This window comes from Theobroma cacao, chromosome 1, assembly GCF_000208745.1.
Source record: "Theobroma cacao cultivar B97-61/B2 chromosome 1, Criollo_cocoa_genome_V2, whole genome shotgun sequence".
Classification (NCBI taxonomy): Eukaryota; Viridiplantae; Streptophyta; class Magnoliopsida; order Malvales; family Malvaceae; genus Theobroma; species Theobroma cacao.
Genome location: NC_030850.1, coordinates 36,165,516 through 36,185,286, shown reverse-complemented (window position 1 = coordinate 36,185,286; position 19,771 = coordinate 36,165,516). Strand labels below are relative to the sequence as shown.

General features: G+C 37.1%; 4 protein-coding genes across 5 annotated transcripts; 1 reads left to right on the top strand and 3 right to left on the bottom strand.

Annotated features, from left to right (window-relative positions):
* LOC18614454 lies at positions 1,018–3,219 on the bottom strand. The gene has a single exon (XM_007052222.2). The coding sequence runs from the start codon at positions 3,053–3,055 to the stop codon at positions 1,292–1,294; it is 1,764 nt and encodes a 587-aa protein (XP_007052284.2). The 5' UTR covers positions 3,056–3,219; the 3' UTR covers positions 1,018–1,291.
* Positions 3,306–5,203, top strand: LOC18614453 (actin-related protein 2/3 complex subunit 5A). The gene is made up of 4 exons (XM_007052220.2): positions 3,306–3,586; positions 3,675–3,747; positions 3,845–3,945; positions 4,873–5,203. Exons 1-4 carry the CDS (start codon positions 3,489–3,491, stop codon positions 5,006–5,008), a joined length of 408 nt encoding a protein of 135 aa, XP_007052282.1. The 5' UTR covers positions 3,306–3,488; the 3' UTR covers positions 5,009–5,203.
* Positions 7,037–9,783, bottom strand: LOC18614452 (homeobox-leucine zipper protein HAT3). Its single transcript, XM_007052219.2, has 4 exons — positions 9,427–9,783; positions 8,504–8,811; positions 8,326–8,405; positions 7,037–7,760 (listed from the first exon to the last, which is right to left on the bottom strand). Exons 1-4 carry the CDS (start codon positions 9,581–9,583, stop codon positions 7,418–7,420), a joined length of 888 nt encoding a protein of 295 aa, XP_007052281.2. The 5' UTR covers positions 9,584–9,783; the 3' UTR covers positions 7,037–7,417.
* LOC18614450 (flowering locus K homology domain) lies at positions 16,706–19,769 on the bottom strand. 2 transcript variants are annotated; one of them, XR_001926204.1, is made up of 9 exons: positions 19,354–19,769; positions 19,163–19,264; positions 18,761–18,991; positions 18,532–18,590; positions 18,341–18,438; positions 18,108–18,237; positions 17,904–17,966; positions 17,557–17,633; positions 16,706–17,088 (listed from the first exon to the last, which is right to left on the bottom strand). XR_001926204.1 is itself a non-coding variant. In XM_007052216.2 (9 exons), the coding sequence occupies exons 1-9, from the start codon at positions 19,681–19,683 to the stop codon at positions 17,076–17,078; spliced, it is 1,086 nt and encodes a 361-aa protein (XP_007052278.2). In that variant the 5' UTR covers positions 19,684–19,769; the 3' UTR covers positions 16,706–17,075. The 2 variants fall into 2 exon arrangements, 1 of the variants encoding a protein (XP_007052278.2); XM_007052216.2 differs by having other exon boundaries at positions 18,108–18,220.

Sequence of the window (19,771 nt, the reverse complement as noted above, 5' to 3'; positions counted from 1 at the left end):
TCGCATTTCATGATAATTATATTGATGACAAAATCAATGATCTCACCAAAATAAAATTGATATGCCATATGACAATTGAACAAATAAATTATGTATATGGATGATCATTAGTCGATTCCAACTCGATAAATTGATCGATATTGATTAAATTTGATTTATTCGATTTTGATTTTATTTACTTTCTTGATTTATAATTGAATGGATTAAAAAATTGATATTTTTTATATATGATATACTTTTCTATGTAAGTCATTGTGTATTTTTAAGTGTATTTTTATTTTTAAATGTTAAATGCATGAAATGAGTGGAAATAAATATCTTATACTTAGTTATTTTTAATTTTTAGTCATGACAAGACAACAATGTATAATGTGAAAACTTTTTTGGGTCAAAGATAATATTATTTTCTATAATATTGTTTCAAACAAATAACATCATGCAATTATCAAAGTAGTGGTTGGTTTGAATTTATGTTTTTATTTATATTTGGTGATAGTTGGTTTGAATTTATAATAATAGATTCCATTATTGGTAAAAAGAATTTTTAATATTTTGTCAGAACCATGAGGCCAAAAAAGATTTGCTCGTGGTTAAAAGATCTTGACAATGGCTGGAGCATTGGAAACCTACAAATCAATGAAAGGTTCTGGTTAGGATCATTGGTGAGTTTCTCAGTTCATCTTCTCCTTCGCTACCATGCAAGCCTTTATCGATGGAGATGCTTGTTACATTGAACTAGTAGGAAGAATCAATTCCTAACTGCCCCAAATTGTTTGAATTCATAGAAAGATTAGGTAAGACATGCAAAATCCCAGATTCATGTGTTTTTGTACAAAAATTGGACTCTGTTGAAAGCTTGACAAGAGAAATCTGAAGGAGATGCGTATCTCAAAGCTATGCAGATATACAATTGTGAACTACAAAGTCATAATTCTCAGGCATCTTGATTGACATATGTTTGTGGTCATCAATCTCATACCAATCCATAAATCAAAAGGAAATATCACAACGCTGATGAAGCAAAAGTCAATGAATTGTGCAGCTTTTGAACTAATAATTCAAAACATGTTGTCACCATTGAATACGGTTCTGCAGAAACTTGATTCTAGTAGTAATAAGTAAAAAAAAAAAAAAATCCTATTTTCAACTGTGTATTGTAAAGTAGGCAAGACAGAATGACAAACAAGAGGAAGGCCACTATGCCAGCACCATAAGGATGAAGAATTCTCAACTTCCAAATAATCATTGTACCCTTATTGTAGAAATTTATAGCTGTACATTGCAGCTATTTTCACCTAAAAATGTTACCAGTGATGTTGAGCCCTCTTGGTGTATCAATTGATGTCGTTCTCTGAAGCCTAATCTGCTCTTTGAACTTTGCTATGAACTCACCAGCCTTCCTGTCAACCTCAGAAGTATCACTTCCTTCTACACAGAAGGTTCCAGACATGGTTTCTTCATCTGAGCTTACTTGAAAATCCTCATTCTCGCTCTCCGAGTCTTCTCCAAACTCTACAGCAGGATGCTCAGAATATTCTTGTTTTTCTTTGTTCTGGTTTTCGAGAGATGTTGGCTTTGGCATATAACAGTCACCTCCAAGATTCTGCCTGTTGAACCCAAGTGAGAGATTATTAAGCCCTTCAATTTTTGGTTCACTTTTGTCCGTATAAGCCTCTTCAACTTCATCAGATGCCACTGCCAACTTTCCCTTTAAATGATTTTCATTCTTCTCTCCAGCCTCTCTTGCCCCTACGGCATTGCCATTAGCTCTAAAAGTCCTAAAAGTCCTAACTGACTTTCCTCTTGAGGAAGCTTTAGAAGGAGCTGCGGGATTTGCCTCAAATTCGAAGGAACCTGAAATCCACTCTTTACTACTTGATGAATCATTTTTTCTGCTGTCACAGAATTCCTTCAACTCATCCTCAAAGCATTTCCTTGCATGGATCGCCAACAAGGAACCATCACTATACTGCCGAGAATGTGATGCAGTCACTGAAGCTTTGCTACTCATGGGTTTTGGTATTGATGATGAAGTAGGAGGAAAAGACCGGCGAGGACTCCTTTCCTTCACCAATTCACTCATATTGGACTTTGGTGATTCTGAAGAATTGGAGTGTGAGGGTGACAGGTTACTCGGTGAATGTGACTGTGAACCAACTTGTGAAGAGAATGAGACTGTGGATCGTAAAGATCGTGATTTGAGTGAGTCAAATTGAGTTTCATCAACTGAGAGAGGCCTAAAATGAGAAGGACGAGTGGCACCGCCGCGAACTCTCTCTTTCGTCCTTCCAGATCTCGCACGCCAAGGAATGGGGGAACCTAAAACATGACTCTCACTAAACTTCCCCTCCAAATTTTCAGAACCTAAATCATCAAACCTCTCACTTCTCCACTTATCAGAACTATCCGACAAATCCTTCACACTTGAACCAGAAGACTCGCTTGATCCATTCCCAAATTCAGGACTACCCCGACTTCCAACTCTGGATTTTAAACTCCTAACAGGCAACCCCAAAGGTTTATAGTCAATATTGGAACCTGATTCACCATACTTTTCAATACCACAATTTGGTTGAGCCAACACAACAATGGGTTCCCCTTGAATATACTTAGAACTCCAAGCTTGAACAACATTTTCCTCATAAGGATTTTCAAAGCTATCATTTTTAGCATTAAAAAATCCAGCTTTACCCTGCCCACTATAGTACATCGAGTGATCAAAACCATCTTCAAAAATAGGTGAAAGATGGAACATTCCAGAAACATTAGACTGAGAATCATCAAGATTACCATTATCAACATTTCTACGACCAAACAAACCATACGAAACAGCTATGCCGATGAACATAAGATGGAGTAGTTCCCAAAACTTGTTGAGTATCGTTCGGTTGACGAAATCTGGAGCTTGGGAAGGGAACAATGGGATTGCAATGAGAAAGAAAGTAAAAAACAACAACTTACCAGCAAAGCGCGTGTAGGTATTAGTATTGTTTCTGCATCTGCTGTTGTCTCTTGTGACGGGTCTGGTTGTAAAGGGAGGGTATGAATTTGCCATTGATGAAGGGAATGCTTATGAGCTTCCCTGCTTCTGCTGCTAAGCTTGCTTTGTTAGGTTTTTTTCCTTTCCGGTGACTGAGAAAATGGGGGAAAAACGAGGAGATAAAATGATAATGATTGATTGAAGAAAGGAAGACTTTGAAACCAAGGAAAATAGTTTGGTTACGAAGAGAGTAAAGTTGGAAAGAGAGGGAGCAGAATTCAAAAGTATGATTATTATAATAATTGTCACGACCGTTGAATTAAATGACCGAATTGACCTTCCACAGGCGTCACTCTGTCGCTCCGCGTTTGGTGGGAAAAACCAAAAAACGGTTTGCCCTTCTGGGTCAAAGTCCTGGAACGACACCGTTGGGAGGGAAAAAAATTTTTTCCAGGAAAATTTTTAGCTTGGCAGAGGTCTTGGATCAGAGAAAGTGAGGGAAGTAGCGATGGCAGGAGTAGAGAAATTTGTGGAAGCTGATAATGCAGAGGCTATAATAACAAGAATCGAGCACAAATCTAGGAAGATCGAGAGCTTACTTAAACAGTAAGAATTTCTAACCGGATCAAATCCCTCTTTCTTTTTTTAAAGAAGAAACCCTAATTGAGCAAGGATTGATTTGTTCTTACCTCAGGAATAAACCCGTTGAAGCTCTTAAAACAGCGCTGGAGGGCTCTCCTCCTATGACTCGAGACGAGCGATGCAAGGTCTCGAACCCAAAAAAAAAAAAATTTGTTCAATTTCTTTTTATTTAATTATAAAAAAGAATTAAACTTTTCTTATTTTGGATTCTGGGTATTGCAGTCGGCGAATTGGATAGTGGTGCATAGAGCTCTAATGGCTATAAAAGATGTCGACGGAATGTTCTCTTCTTTGGATCCTGAGTACTATGATATTCTTATGAAGTAAGTCTTTCTTTTCATTTATTTTGTTTGTATTGTATCTCTAAATTAGGAACTGGAAGCTATGGCATGTTAATGTTATTACCAATTGTGTATGATTTTGCTGATCTCTACCCAAATGATTACTACTATTTTCTATTTCCTCTTTGCAACTTTACGTTATTGGCATTCTTATTGCTGATGATATGAGTCCAATTTCCTACGCTTAAGCTTTTTCGATATACTAGCTGAATTTTGAGAATTTCCATGGTCGGCATTGGAGTTATGGTTTTACACTCTTACTAATTGTACTGATAACAAGTTTGATAGTAAACCCTGTTACTTGGTTCGTAAAGGATTTTGCAAATGACAGAATTGCTTTCTGACCAGTTCAAAGGATATCAGGTTTTAAGCATTTCGTTCTGTTGGAATTCGGTCCTTGTAGCGAACTCGGAGTATTGGTAACAGGATATCTGAATTTGGCTGGAATGTTAGGAACTCTGGAGGTTGAGTGACATTCTGAGTTGGTTTATGCAGGATTTTGTGTGATGACTTCTTGAGCTTCTGGCCCAATGGTTACCCTTTAATTGGAGGTCTCTTTATGCTTTGTTAGAGAAGCATTGGAGGTAGCTGATCTGCTAAATATTTGATTATTGAAAAGTAATGCATAGTCCCTATTGATTAATGGCAAAGGAATGTCTACTAGTACCTGCTGCTGATGAGTTTACATTTTGTAACCAACTGTACCTGATATTTTTTATAGACTGACCAATTAGAATGCAATTAGAATGTGAATCCTTCACAGGGTTGTAAAGTCCCACTGCTGAAAATGGCCTAATGAAATGTTATTGTTCTGGGGAAACAATTGCTTTCATTTTGGGTGCATGCTTTGTAGTTCTATATTTGATATTGCTAAGAAATAACAAGTGATGATTGTTATATTCTTTCCAGGTACTTGTATAGAGGATTGTCAACTGGAGATCGCCCCACGTGTGATCAGTGTCTTAGGATTCACGAGAAGCTTACAGAGAGAGCTGGTTTGGGATGCATACTTCGTTCACTTGCTGACACTGTTAATACAGTTTGACTCTACATCAGTCCTTGCCTTTTAAAAATATTGTATTCTAGAAATATTTGTCATTTTCCCCTAATTCTTGCACATATATGTCAAATACAGATTTTTTCTTTCAGGGCTGCAATTATAAATTTTTGTTGAACAGAAATGTGCTAAAAGTTTTTTAAGTTATCAAAACTGTTGATGGCTTCAGAAGTTTTTGTGATAGCTTTTCCCCTTGCTTCATATTTCCTGAACAAATTGAAGAATGGTTAGAGATTGTGAGCAATAGTTTACAATAACACATACATCTGGCTTTTCTACTTGGCAAGTTAGGTAATTGAAGGGATATTGATTGCTAGGAAATTGTAAGAAAAAAGAGTTTGAGACTCGAACAAACTAAAATCCTCCACTGACTCAAAACTTTTAGATGTCTATTACTGATACCGTCTCAGGCATGAGTATGTTCTCTGTTTTTATCTTAATGTCCTGTTTCTTATCTGGTTTTTTCCCTTGGTAAGTCTTTGTTTGGTTCTTGCTTGTTCTTGTTCCCTATGGATATTTTTTTAGGCATGCTAGAATGTGCTAAACAAGCTGACAAATCAACCAAAAATGCATGTATAGAACTAGGAAGGTTTAGCTTAGCTGAAGTAGAGAAAGTAGAGTGGGAAGTCTTATCTACAACTTAATTATTGTTTGTAGGACTTAATTATGAGAAAAGTAGTTGCTCAATGTTGAAACTGAGTGTACCATTGATGACTTTCATCCCTGATGCAGTTATTATTGTATTGAATGCTTCTGATGACCGATTATCATGTGTCTACAAACACTTGTTAAAATTTAATAGTATGTTTAATTCGCGAAATAAAATAATTATTATGTGAAAATAAAATGAGGTAAGAATAGAATAAGAATGTTATTATATAGTTTGGTTGACGGAATAAAATAAGGTAAGAATTGTTATGATTTGTTGTAATGTATAGATGGTAAAAATAATTTTTAAATTTAAAATATTAATTTTTTACAATATATAATTAAAAATTTAATCAATTTTTTTCATTTTCACTTATAAGGGGTATTTTTGTCTAATTAATTTAATTTTTTTTTTAGAATGAAGACTATTATTTATTAGCTTGATAAGTTGAGTTTAGCTACATGGTGTAATAGAAAAGAATTAATCTCTGAAGCAGGAACATCAAATAACATAAAATTATCCTCTTGTGTTATCCCCATGTTCGTCTACGGTCTGCAACTATGTTTCCTTCAAAAAATATGTGTTTAATTTCTACGATTCACTGTTTCAGAAGCAATCTCTTAATCATCTGAATTAGATTATAATTATGACTTACGACTATTGATGCTGGATTTATATCTTTCACGATTGTGCTAATCTCGATTTGCAAGTCAATACTTCTATGCCCCGACTCCGAAGCCATTGTTAGACCCTTTAAAACGCTCCATAGCTTATTCCCCCCTCATGGAATAGCAAATATCATGGAAGGGTTGGGATTAATTAATTTGGAGAACAGAGATTGCATTGAGTCATTTGATAACCAAACGAGGAACCAAACATGCTATTAAGTAATGAAATTAGTTGTGGGAAGCTTCTGCTGCCAAACTTTCTGTTACTCTGTTTTAGTCTTTGGGCTTAAAGCAGGAGTACCCTTTGAGATGATAATTTGTGGCTAAGAGAACTCTTTAGCTAGGCTGAGCATCCGTACCCCTTTGCTTCGTAAAGAACTAGGTTCCGTCCCTAGCGTCCTCACTTCCTTTATGAATCATTTAAAACATGGGCAATATTCTCCCAGATTTATCTCTTTTGATTGGACAGATTTGTTCAGGTATAAGAGGAAAGGAACTAGAAAGAGTAAAACCAACTGCCCATTTTGGTTTGTATTTGCGGACATGCACCGTTGGAGGTGTTGAATGACATGATTAAGATCATTAAAGAAATTAGTTGTTAGATTTGCTGTGCGGTCCTTTTAGGTTTAAGTAGCCATAACCATTAACCTGCAGTCATTGTTGCAAAGAGTTTGACAGTATCCTGGAATCTGATCAAAGTTAAATTGGACAAAACCATTCACATGGAAAAAGCTACTGATAAGTAAAAAGTGGTGAACAAAGCTAGAATCTGTAGATGTTGTCCCCCTTTCATTTCATTTCTATGTTTTTTCTCACTTTGCCAGCAACAGATCACAATAATATAACCGAAAGGGATTCAGATTCTTTCTGTTATATTTCCTTATCTCCCTGCTTTCTATTTATAAACAGAAATTTCTGTCACCAGTCCAACCCTTTACATCCTCTTTTCTTATTCTTTTTTCCTCTCTTTAGTCCAAAAGGAAAGCAGGATTTGAAGGAAAAAAAAAATGGTATCCTAACCAGTAACCACCATCATTGATTATGTATCCTTCCCAAATGAGAAAACATGGTTTATCCTACTTATGATCTAGATGCAGGGGCATGGAAGGGTCGATGACCAATTGGCATTGCTGCCCAAGGGCTAACGGAACTCGTCCGGTGGTGACGGTTTGGGACCGTCGAAGTTGGGGTGGAGGAAGCAGTAGCTGCTGCGGAGGAGGAGGAGGAAGAAACCGCCACACGTTCACAAGAAGGGCACATAGTGAGGGTTGTGGGAGGGTTCATGTGCATGTAGAGCTGTGGAGAGAGTTTCAAAGCTCTAAGCTCTTGCACTTCCTTCTGCAGCCGCCTATTCTCCTCGGTCAGATTCTCGCAACATCTCTTTAGATACTCACAGTCAACTTCCGTCTGCTTCAACTTTGTCCTGCACCAATTCAATTCCATGCATTGAGATATGATTCGGATTTTATGGTCCAAGCTGCCTTAGACAGCTACTAAACAAACCAGAAAAAAAAAAAAGCAAAGCTAGACAATTACAATATACGCAAGCAAATCTTTCTGACACTTTCTAGCATTAGAGTAACTTTTCTTCTTCTTCTTCTTTTTTATCATTTAATGAGAAGCCCACTTGCAGGAACAAATCTGCAGCTCTGGAAACCGCTTTATACCTGAACACCTAGTGACCCTAAAGATTTGACATCAGGTTTAATAGACTGACACTTTTTACTCCACAGGAGATGCACCCCTTAGAGGAAGTCAAAAAAAAAAAAAGCCCAGAAACTCTTTAATAAAAGAAACTCATTAATCACTTTGCCTGAAAATCCAAGAGAAGAGTTAAGCGTTGAAATTGTGAAAGCAACCCCAGAATCCCTTCAAATCTTCTTTAGCCGAAAGGGACAACTCTATTCTTATCCAGACATTGCCAAGGGCTTAATTGCCCTTATATCAAGACCCTAAAATACCCTTAACAAACATCAAAAATATCTCACCTGGCCCTTCTGTTCTGGAACCAGACCTCCACTTGCCTAGGCCTCAGATTCAATTGCTTTGCCAGTGCCAACTTTTGCTTCTGTAGATAGAAACACAAGACCCACATTTGACATCAATACCACATTGGAAAACTGTCCTTACAAAAGCCAAAACAAATAACGGAAAAATGCCACTAACCGGATTAAGAGTGCTATGCTCCTTGAAGGTTTCTTCAAGCAGCAAGGACTGTTCCTTTGAGAGCCTAAGCTTTTTCCTCGAGGCATCGCCACCAGCACCGCCGTCTTCATCATCACTGGCACGAGAGCAAGAAGCTCTCTCGGCCTCAGTTTCATCACCCACAGGGTCTCTCTCGTTTCTCTTCCCACTTATGCTAGAAATGGTGCTGTTGGGAGACGAGACCCCACCTTCCTCCTCGCAATCAACCGTTGCTGGTGCCCGGTTCACATCAATCCCTCGAAGAAATGATCTCGTATCCAGGTTTCGATCTGCATGTTTAAATTGTGGAACAACACTCATTTCATCAACCTGATCAAGTTTAACTGTAAATGACAGCTTTTTAATTACAAGAAAACCGACGCGTATGGAGATTGTGTTGATAAAGAAACAAGTTACTAGCAAAATAAAAGTAGGGGTTACCCCACTTAGCCTTATCGGCTAACAACTGTGATACGACAAACACAACAGGCAATGTAACAAAATTGTTCAAGTTTCAAGTTTGCTGGCCAAGTACTGAAGTTTTAAGATTATTTTAACTCGCAAAAGAAGGAAAGAAATCAACCACGGTAAATGTAAGGGATGCGCAACCCAAAGATAGAGATGATGGAAACATCAGATCTGAATGTAAAATAGCAGTACTGATTTTCCCTCAGAATTCAAGACTTCATGTTTACTAAAAGATAGGAAAGAATAAACAGTTGGGGTATAGTCATGAAAACAGAAGTGAAACATGACAAACCCCGTCTGCTGGTGCAGGAAAAGAAAACTATACAGATTTGGCAATTCAACGAAATCAACCGAGAAGAGAACACATGGTGTTCTTCAAAATTTAACCGTTTCTCATTCTCAAAACTCAAAAAGGGGTAAAGCGACGAGAAACATACCAGAAGATTGAAACAGCTCATTCCAAGTGTTCTTCTGCTGAAGATTTTGCCTGTGGGGTGACGCTAAAGGCATGAGATTTAACTTCAAAGAAGGGTGATTTTGAGCACATCCCAAGCTCAAGCTCAACCCCAAACTATCATCTTTTTCACCACCCATCGTCTTTTGTTTTCCAAACCAACCAAAGTTCTCAACTTTCCCACCTCCTTTCTGGGTTTTTCTTCCCTTGTGTGTTTGGATTCTGAGAAAACCAAAAAGGCAAAACGGAAGGAAAAGAGGAGTAGAAAATGGCTTGAGCTTTAGCAGCCAGAGGCGTGTAAACAGCCTTTTGCTTTTGATGCAGTAGAGCAGTGAAAGGATGGGACTATATATAGAGATATAACAGAGCCAGAGAAAGAGACAGATGGGTATAGATTCAATCATGACTTATGACAGTAACCCTATTGGCTCAATCATGGTTATATGGCTTTTTCTTTGGCTTAGCTTGCATGACTTAACTCAACCCTAGTTCATTTCACTTTTAACCATGGTTCTGTTCTAACCCTGGTTTAAACAGTATGATGTTGTAACTGAGATCTTTTTATTAAATGTTAAAGTCTTTTTAACCGCGGTTAGGTCTTGTCCGAAGGGGGAAGAGAGGTTTTTTATTTTTCATTTTTAACTTCGCTTAAAAAGCGGCTTTCTCGTTCGTTGACCGTTGACTCCAGGGACAAAAAACCAAAAGCTGCTGCAACCCCCACACGCTGGAGCCACGCGCTTCAAAAAATCATCAGATTATGATGGTGATCATGTGCATTACGAAACCCAGCTTACCCCATGTGGGGCCCGAAAGCTGTCCATTCTTGGGACCCACGGCGTGGCTTTTTGCCAGCATGCCAACATCAAATCACGAGGCCAATGAATGCGAGGTGGGGAGAGTGGGGCCCCACAGGTTACCTTAAAGGCGAGTGTAGGCGCGTGTGATGGTTTGGCACTGGGCTCGATGGGAAGGGAAGGAGGGGTTCGGTTCGGTTTGTGTTGAAGGGATAGGTTACAGGTTCTTTTGGGGAAACTGCATGGGGTGTGGGGGTGGGGGTGGGGGTGGGTTTTGGGGAGTTACCTACAAAAAGGAGCCATGCAGTTATGCCGAAAAATGGAAGTGCCATTCACAGTTCAACTCAAGAATTAATTAATTTCTCCATTAATGCACTTAAATTTTTTGCTTTGTTTCTTGGTCTAGTAAGTTTGAATGAGTTAATTATGAGTCCTAAACTCATAACTCAAACGCTCAAATTATGTTAATTACCGACAATAAATATTGAACATTAGCTTTTATCTTCATTAATACAAACTTGATTTCTTGTTGGACTATTATTTATTACGAAAAATTTGACTTCAAATGTCACATTTTTAAAATGTATTATTAAAAATATATTTTTTATATTAATTAAGATTTCATATATATTACTTAAAAAAATGTAATAAAGTCAAAATTTATTATAGTGATTATCTTTCCTCAAAATATTTCATTAGGTTAAATTTCCAAGTTACCCTAATTGACCAATTCTCCCAAATTGTCAAAATTGATCAGCTCAAAATTGTAATCTTGAGTAATTCTAACCCCACAACTAGCATGATTGTTAAGCCAAATGTATGGCCACAACGGGCACTAACTTGGAAACCTGGTCTTATAAACACCTTTCTCGAGTGGAAATAGTTTTTATAGATAGAATTTATTAGAAATAGTATATTATTATCAATATCTTTTTGGAGTGGAAATAGTTTTTTTTTTATTAGAGAAGAGAGATTCAAACTTTGATTTTTAAGAAAAAAAATTATGCATCAATTAATGAATTAAATATTTAAGTGCATAAAAATAATTTTTTTATGCAATTGATAAAAAAATAGTATATTATTATTGACAGATTTCTGATCAAATTCATTTTTTTTAGACAAATTAGTGACGAATTTTTGGATGAATCCACCAATAAAAGTTGTGACCAAAAGTATTAATTATATATCGGTTATCTGCTTGCAGTTAGTGATAACAAAACACATACCACTTTGAGTGTTAAATATTGGGGCAACAGTTAGTATAACATTTGGCATGATAATTACTAACATGTACAGAGAGGAAAAAGAATTATATCATTACTATGAAAAGTTTCTCAAGTTATGAGATAATTCCTTCTATTTTCATGTATTCTCTTACAATAATTAATGGAGTGTGGCAACCCTAAGGCAACTCTCCGGTAAATTAAGGCCATAGGGGTGCCACTATCATATTTATATTCATATGTGCGAATACTTTTTCGTTTGGTGGGGACTGAGGGACCAAACTGACCTAATGAGAGTTGAGTGGTACTTTCACCGCGAAATGATGCTTTCCTTTGCACTTTTGCATCACAACTATCTCAGCAAATGCCCACTTATCACCAAACAAATGAAAGGCAAGTACACTATACCGAATAAACAGATAATACAAGTCAGGTTACAGAAAAGAGAAATATCCTTCTCCAAACATTATAATATATATATATATATATATACGATAATACGAATTATTGAGTGTAATTAATACTAATGACCAATGAAATATTACAATATTTAAAAAAAAATACTAATGAAATACACATATGGAAGCTGAAAAGCTTCATGATTTGCTCCCATAGAGGATCTCAAACTTAATTATCATGTGAGATACTACTTTTTCAGTGGATATATTTATACGATTTGAACTCAGCGTCTATACCAAGTCCCTACCTACCAAATCTTGCATAAATCTGCCAAGTTTGATAAGTCATCACATGCATGGTTTCCTTTTGGAATCCCATCCCCTGGATTCTTATCAACAAGAGGATCCCACCAACTAATCATTCAAATCACAAACAATTGAGGATATGTTTCTGATATCAGTAGCAACTTCCATCATGCTTGCTTCTGCTTGAATCAAATCTTTGTCCAAAAGGAAGACCATGGTTTAATACTACCACTTGATAGTATATATTTACTTAATCATACAGTTGGTGATATCATCATAATGATACTTTGATGTATATTCATAGGTATTGGATTCATATTCCTGTGCCTAGTTTTCATAAAAATTAAAGAAGAATAAATATCGAAAGATCGAAAATATTTCATAAATTGATGAATATTGATTATTAAAGGAAAACCCTAAATCATTGAGCAAGAGGGTCACTTGGGACACAAATGGGATTGGTTGGCGGTGTGTTGAACTTCGGCTTGGCTTTGAGGCTAGAGAGTAAGCTTTTCGAGTGAGTCTGTGAGAAAAAAACGAGTGGGAAAAAATGGGGAAAGAGAAAAATAGATGGGGCTGAAAGGAAAGAGTGGATGTCACGTGGGGGAGGTGCATGAGTTCACGTGCAGCGTCATGTGGGTACTCGTCCACGTGTCAACACATGGTCCCATGATTGCACTCGTGCGCGTCACTTTGGCTCTCCACAACCAGACACCCACTTGTCTACAATCATTGGATACTCTCTCTCCTTTTCCGCGATTTCATGCTTTTTCAAGTCAGCTTCCAACCTTCAAACGCGCTTCCCCAATCGATACTCTTTTCCACGCGCCGATTCCCCGCCTGCAGCCTGACATTCGCCGCCATGGCCAACGGCTGCAGCCGATTATAACATTCTATTGGTAAGAAACTAAGACAAGTTAGAGATAGTGTCGCATGTGCCTTTAAATAATGAAAAAAATCTCCTAAAGCCTATGGCAAATAACATGATTGAAGTAGGGTTTGGAACTTGGCATAATGATTTGAGAATAAAGGAGATGGTCGGTTTTATGATTAAGTTTTAGCCTCACGTGTGCTTAGGAATGAGGCTAGCTGTCCCACGTGTTCTTCCTCCCAACTGTGGATTCCACCAGCAGCCGACAGTTCCCCACCGTGCACCGCTTCTGGCCCGTACGAGGGGGGCTCTCACACGTGATTTGGTCCAAAACCCAAACTCCCATTTTTCTTTCCTTATCCACGCAAACCAGTCAAGCGAACCCCTTTCATCCTGGATTCACGATCAAAAGGAAAATCATCCACACTCATATCATTAGAATAAAGCAAGTTGTTCAAAGCATCTTTCCTTCGTTTCTTTTTCTGGTAAAAGCTTTAAATCTTTTCTTGCAGGCTCCATATTTATCCTTGTTGTCTGTGTTGCTGAAACTTTCTTGGCGGCTGGCCCTCGTTGGCTGGCTCGTGCTGATTTTCAATAACCCAGGGAGGAAAAAGGGGGGAAAAACTTCGTTGTCAATGATCATTTGTGAGCATCAGAAACTAGAATCGTGTGATACTCAAACTCTGTGTGAGGGGTCATATAGCAATAATGATGTTTCTTAGTAGGAACATAAGCAATGATAACACCATTGATGAAGACCTTAAATTATTTGCTTTGCTCATTATCTTCTTTTCCCTATTTCTGTTATCATTATCATCATCATTGAAATTCTTTCCCTGGGGTACGTAATGCAAGGAAAAAGCTGTAATGTCATATCATGATTTTATTACTTTAACAGGTCGATCCAGTGATGGAATTTTCGTGTGGTGTCGATTGGTATTTGTTTAAGTGGCTTCAAATTAAAGATGTAGTTATCAAATATATAGCAGACGTGTGCACGAAATCATTAAATGGAAACGTTCGTGCTTCTTAAGTATATTATATGCTATACTTTAAATTGAAGCCCACAACAGTATGATTACCAAGATTTCATTAACTTATACAATATCATTGTTTATTTCAAAATCTTTATTTATAAATCTTGGGGTGGGTATTAATTAATAGGTTTATTCGATTGAATTGATCTGATTTGTTTGATTTCAATTTTAGTAAGTTATTTAATTTAATTTAATTAATTATTTTAATTATTTTTAATATTCAAAATTTAATATTGAATTTCAAAATTTTAAAATATATCAAGAAATTAAAATGAACATAAATCGATTATTTTGGTTTTTGAATATAATGTAATGAATTCAATTTAATTACTTTTTTATAAAAAATTTAAAACCGATCAAATACTCAATTAATAATTTTTTCCTCAAAAATAATAAAACCATTCCAAAATGCAATGAAGAGAAATAGTAATTAGAGACGTACTAATAGGGAATGAGATGAGCGAGCCAAAGCTAGAGCCGACTGAGGTGCTGGTGAGTAAAGGCAGGGAACGAGCGCGAGTGAACGTCACGTGACGGGGAAGGGGAATAGGGACGAAGAGAGAACAGAGAGAGAGTTCACGTGCAAAAGCATGTGCTGCCTGCCACGTGTGAAGGGTCTATTAGGGTTAGGACACGTGGTCCTACCTTTTGTAACATCGCCCACTGTCATCTTGTTCCACTCCTACGAGACACCTCAATCATTGGATACCGCTCCACCTTAACCTCCCAAATTACCATACAACCCCTACATTCTATACTTAATTTCTATCTACCCGTAACTATATTACAAGAATATCTTAACAACTATGTAAATACATAGTATTAACAAATACATAAATAAGTACGAATATGACATAACATGTTAAGAATTTAAATATATATGCATATTAAACATGTGACATTATACGATATAATACGATTAACATATTTATTAAAAGAGTTAATATATTACACAATAACTTTATTAATCAACATGATTAATATGTTACATATAATAATTTTAAATTTAAATTTACATAATTTTTATATAGTTCTCATGAATCGGGTTTAGAATTAGTGCATCTTATAAATCCCTTCCATAGTTGCCAAATAAAGAAATGGATCCCTCATTCTTTTGTTAATCCGCTCCGACAACCCCACCGTGCAACTATATATTGCTGTCCTCCACGTGGCATATGCGTATATACCTGAATACATTTTTCATTACATATTATTTAATTCCCAACTTTGCTAACAGTTTTGTTTTCTTTTCCTCACAAATACTTTGCAATACCAAATTCAAAACGAAAAAAAGTTTTTTTTTTTTAAATTATACTCCCAAATATTTGAACTTGGAAGCTGAAAATTTAATTGAAAAAAAAGGGGATATTAATGGGAGAAATTTAGGTAGAAAGGGTGAAGGAACGCACACGTGCGACATAGGGGTCAAACGTCGGATCTTGTTCATGGAGGTTAGTCAATCAACATAAGGGTCGCGCTAATCAATCCCTCCCCTCAATATCCGCCGTCGACACGCACGAGCTCCATTTCTTTACAAAATTTTACAAGCGTAGGACGGTGCTGCACGTGCGGGCTTAGTACCTTTCTAAGATTCATTTAATCCTAGTAAATCCTATTTATTATGACCACTTGCGAATTCTATTTGCTCTCCTTATTTTTTGTACAGTAATATAGTCACTATGAAATATTTTTACAAAATATTAAAAATATAAATACATTAATAACTAAAATCCAATATCTACAAAGATCATGATTTATGATTTTAATCTTAGATCGTATCGGTGTACAAAAGAAAAAAGAAATACTAATAAATCTTGGAATTTGGATATGATTCCTCCCTAGTTCATTGCATAATTCTTTTATTATTATTATTTTTAACTAAACATATTTATAAAAATACGAAACAAAGAACCATCTGTCGTGGTCTCCAATCGTTGTTGAGTTTGCGAAGGTGGGCAACAATGGGGATTTTCAGGCTTGTTAGCATCGGGGTTCTTTTGCATTCATGGCCAGTCTTGGGGTTTTGATAGTGGGCTTGAGCAGGATGGATCTTTTATTCTCCTTGGGTGAAACTGGCAACAGATTGTTAATGCTATGGATCTCTTTTCCTGGTGCCAGTGAGCCATCGACGGTTTGTTCTTATCCTCTTCAGTTCATGCCAGAAAAGCCCAACTATCAGGAAAATCCACAGACCATTAGGAGCCTACCGTTAGAAGGAATACAGTGCACACTTGTTTCAATTTCAATTGAGGGGATATAAAAGAAGAAAGTGATGTCAATAATGAATTATGATGTCGATGACAATGACTGGTTCAGGGAGTGGGGCTGCAATAAAGAAAAGGGAACTGACACATGGAGCAAATATAAGAGGTCGTTGGTGATGATGAGCTGAGTGAGTTGCTGAAAATGGAAGAGCATGATAGTTCCCGTCATAATGTGATGCTGATTTTGTGCTTGTCAATTAGTCCAAGCCTGACAGGATTGAAATTCTCCTTGGTCACAACTTGGCAATTGGCATCAACCATGCCTGGCTGATTTCAGGATCTAAGGCTAACATCCATCTAGACTGGGGCATGAAGCGAGAATTTCTTGGGTACAATTGGCTAAATGCAAAGGAAGATTTGGACCTTGCATCTCTAAGTTATGGCCTCAACCATGAGCTTAGGGTGTCATCCCCACCAGGAAAACCCCAAGACACTCTTATACACCAAATCAGTATAGATAAACAATTCAAATTTACAGTTTAATCATGTTTGTCAATTCAGTAGTTTTAATTAATCTTCAACCACCGCTTCTAGCTTCATTCATTAGTAGAATACAAGCCTACTCTATATGTGAAAACAACAAACTACAATCTGGCATATTACTTGTCATTCAAAGGAGAAAAAAGCCACCAAACACAATGACTTGCAATCTTTAGCTACAGCGCTGAAGGTGCAACACTGAGACAACAGTGGCCTTGGAACTGTTAAGGATCAAAAAGATAATTTCCCTGCAGCTTCATCACATCTGCAAACTGAGACAAATTCATCTATGTTAGCTTCGTAAAGAACCAGAAGACTCGAGGATATGAATTTAGACAAGTCAACCAATCTAAAACATTTACACAATAAGGTTCAGTTATAGAGGGGCACTGTAACAAGCAAATTATAGTGATGTATAAGAAATTTTATTAGACAATTAGGTGTTTATTTTGGCCAGAAGGTAAGGGCTAGTGCTGACAGTGGTTATAAGTAGTTGATGGAAAACAACAATGTTGAACAAACATCAGGCCTGTACACAAGCCGAGTTTCAGAAGATTATCATGTCAGAGATCATTTGTTTGTGAAAATAAGTTATAATAACTCTAAATCAACACTTAACATATCTACTTGCAAAAACAGCAATGAGATGTCAAGCAGAAGATCACAAATTATACATTCTAAATAATATACTCTCAAAATATGATTTCGACTAGATGATGAGATGGAAAAGACAAAATTACCCTGGTTGTTGAGTACCAGCTTGTTGTATCATCTGAGAATATATGCATTCGTCAACCCTCTGCTTTGCTAAAGCAACCTAAGAAGCGCCCAAAATTGAAACGTGAGAAAATATAAGAACCTCAACAAGACTATGTATGATAAAGAATTCAGTAGAAGGCAAGCTTTTTCCTGCAAACTTTTTTTAATATGTAATCTTAGTGTATCAACGATCTATCCATGTCATTATCAAACACAGAAAGTTTATCGGAAAGAAATAGATATAATCACTCAAAATAAAACATTTTCCAAATAAATCTACGGAAAAAAAATACTAAATAATTTCCATCCTTTAAACGAAAAAACTTACTTGCTGAGAACTACCGCTGAACTGAATATGCCTCACTTTTTGTTCTCCTTTCCCACCATAAACCTGCAACGGTAAAAATAATATGATTAGAATTCAGAGGTTGAGAAACTCTTAAGTTGTAAAGGTGGATGAATTGACCTAAAAGTTAAATCCAAGAATAGCTAAAGATTGAATCCACAGTATAGGACCCAACAATTTGCCTACCTTTATAGTTGCTCCAGACTCAATTCTGATCCTTGAAATATTGGAGCCACATCTGCCGATCAATCCACCAATAAATGTCTCCGAAACCACCATCTCGAAAGTAACATAATCAGCTGCAAGAGTGGTTGTCCTAAAGATGATGTGGTTATAAGAAAAAATATTAAAACTTGATAGCCACAGAGTGTAGCAGTTGAAAGCTAAAAATAATTTTAATATGAAAAATATTGAATAACCTGAAGTTGGGTCCACATATGGCTGAGGCTGAGGTGGCCGAAGCAAGTTAAAATTATATGCTGGACTAATAGAAATCACTTGCCGTGGTGGGTTTTCCCTAAACACGGAGCCAACATATCACATCTTCAAGTAAGCACGATAAATAGCTCATTGTACTATGAACTAAACTCAAGCAACACTCAACCTATACCTGAGTTGATAACCAATCTCAGCCAGAGCCTTCAATACTGCTGGAACATCACCAGATATCTGTGCTCAACAAGAATTTAATCATCATTCAGATATGGAAAGAAACAAACATTACAAAGACAAGATAAAGCTAAGGTTCAAAAAGTAATAAACAAAATTCCATGAAAAATAAAGGAACACAATCCGCATGTCCAGACATCTTATTGGGCCTTAACCATGTAAAATCTAACCTGAACAACTCGATCAGATTCGTGAGCAGATGCACACAAAGGCAGCTGGTTTGGAGCAAGAATCGTGACTGAGGCTCCTGAGGAACTCCTCAATTTCTCAATGTTTTGACCAGACATCCCAATTAGGCAGCCTGCTTGTGACCCGGCAATCAAAAGCCTTATCGTATTCGCAGCCACATGTCCCGCACTGACAGCTCCTACCTTTGCTGCCTCCGTACCACTATCATCTTCCTGTTAAGAAACACAATACAAACCCATCCACCTTTGCTTATCATGACAGCATTTTGCGTGTTCTTATGTCTTGAAATTCATCACCTTTGCTTATCACGACTGTTAAGCTAGCAATTAAATCGATAAAGAAATGTCCAATTGTGAGATTAATGAGAGAGAAATAAGGGTTACCTTTAGGATTAAGGTAGCTATTTGCTGAAGTGCATTTTCTGCATCTGAAATCATGTCCTCGTTGTCTCTAGAGCTTATGATGATGACACGTTCTTCGTGTCGCTGCAAAACATTAACAATAAATACACAATTAAAATGGAAAAAAGGAAAAAATTCTTTAACAATAAAAGAGACCCCTAATCTCAACTTACGACGATGGCATCGGCAATCTTGATGGTGGCTTTGGTGTCTTCACGAATCTTCTGGATTCTATGGCCTGCTTTGCCGATGACTTTACCGATCTGCCTTGAGGGGACCACGATACGGAAAATGACGTCCTGGGATTTCGCCTGCCGTTTCGAAGCCGATTCTCCGGTATCCCCTGCCTCCGCGGGGTCTTCTTCCTCGCGACGGCGCTTGGCGGTGCGGAAAAGGTCCGTTTGCGGTTGAGGTTGCGGTTGGCCTGGCGGTGGAGGTTGAGATTGGATCGGGGCGGCTGGTGGCATTTGGGGGTTTATGGGAAATTCGCTTGTTTGAACCATCGCTGGTGGTTCGGTAAAACCAGAGAAGGAAATGAAAGAGGAGAGACAGACACGAAACTTGGAAGTCAAGGGATTTTATTGTTTCAAA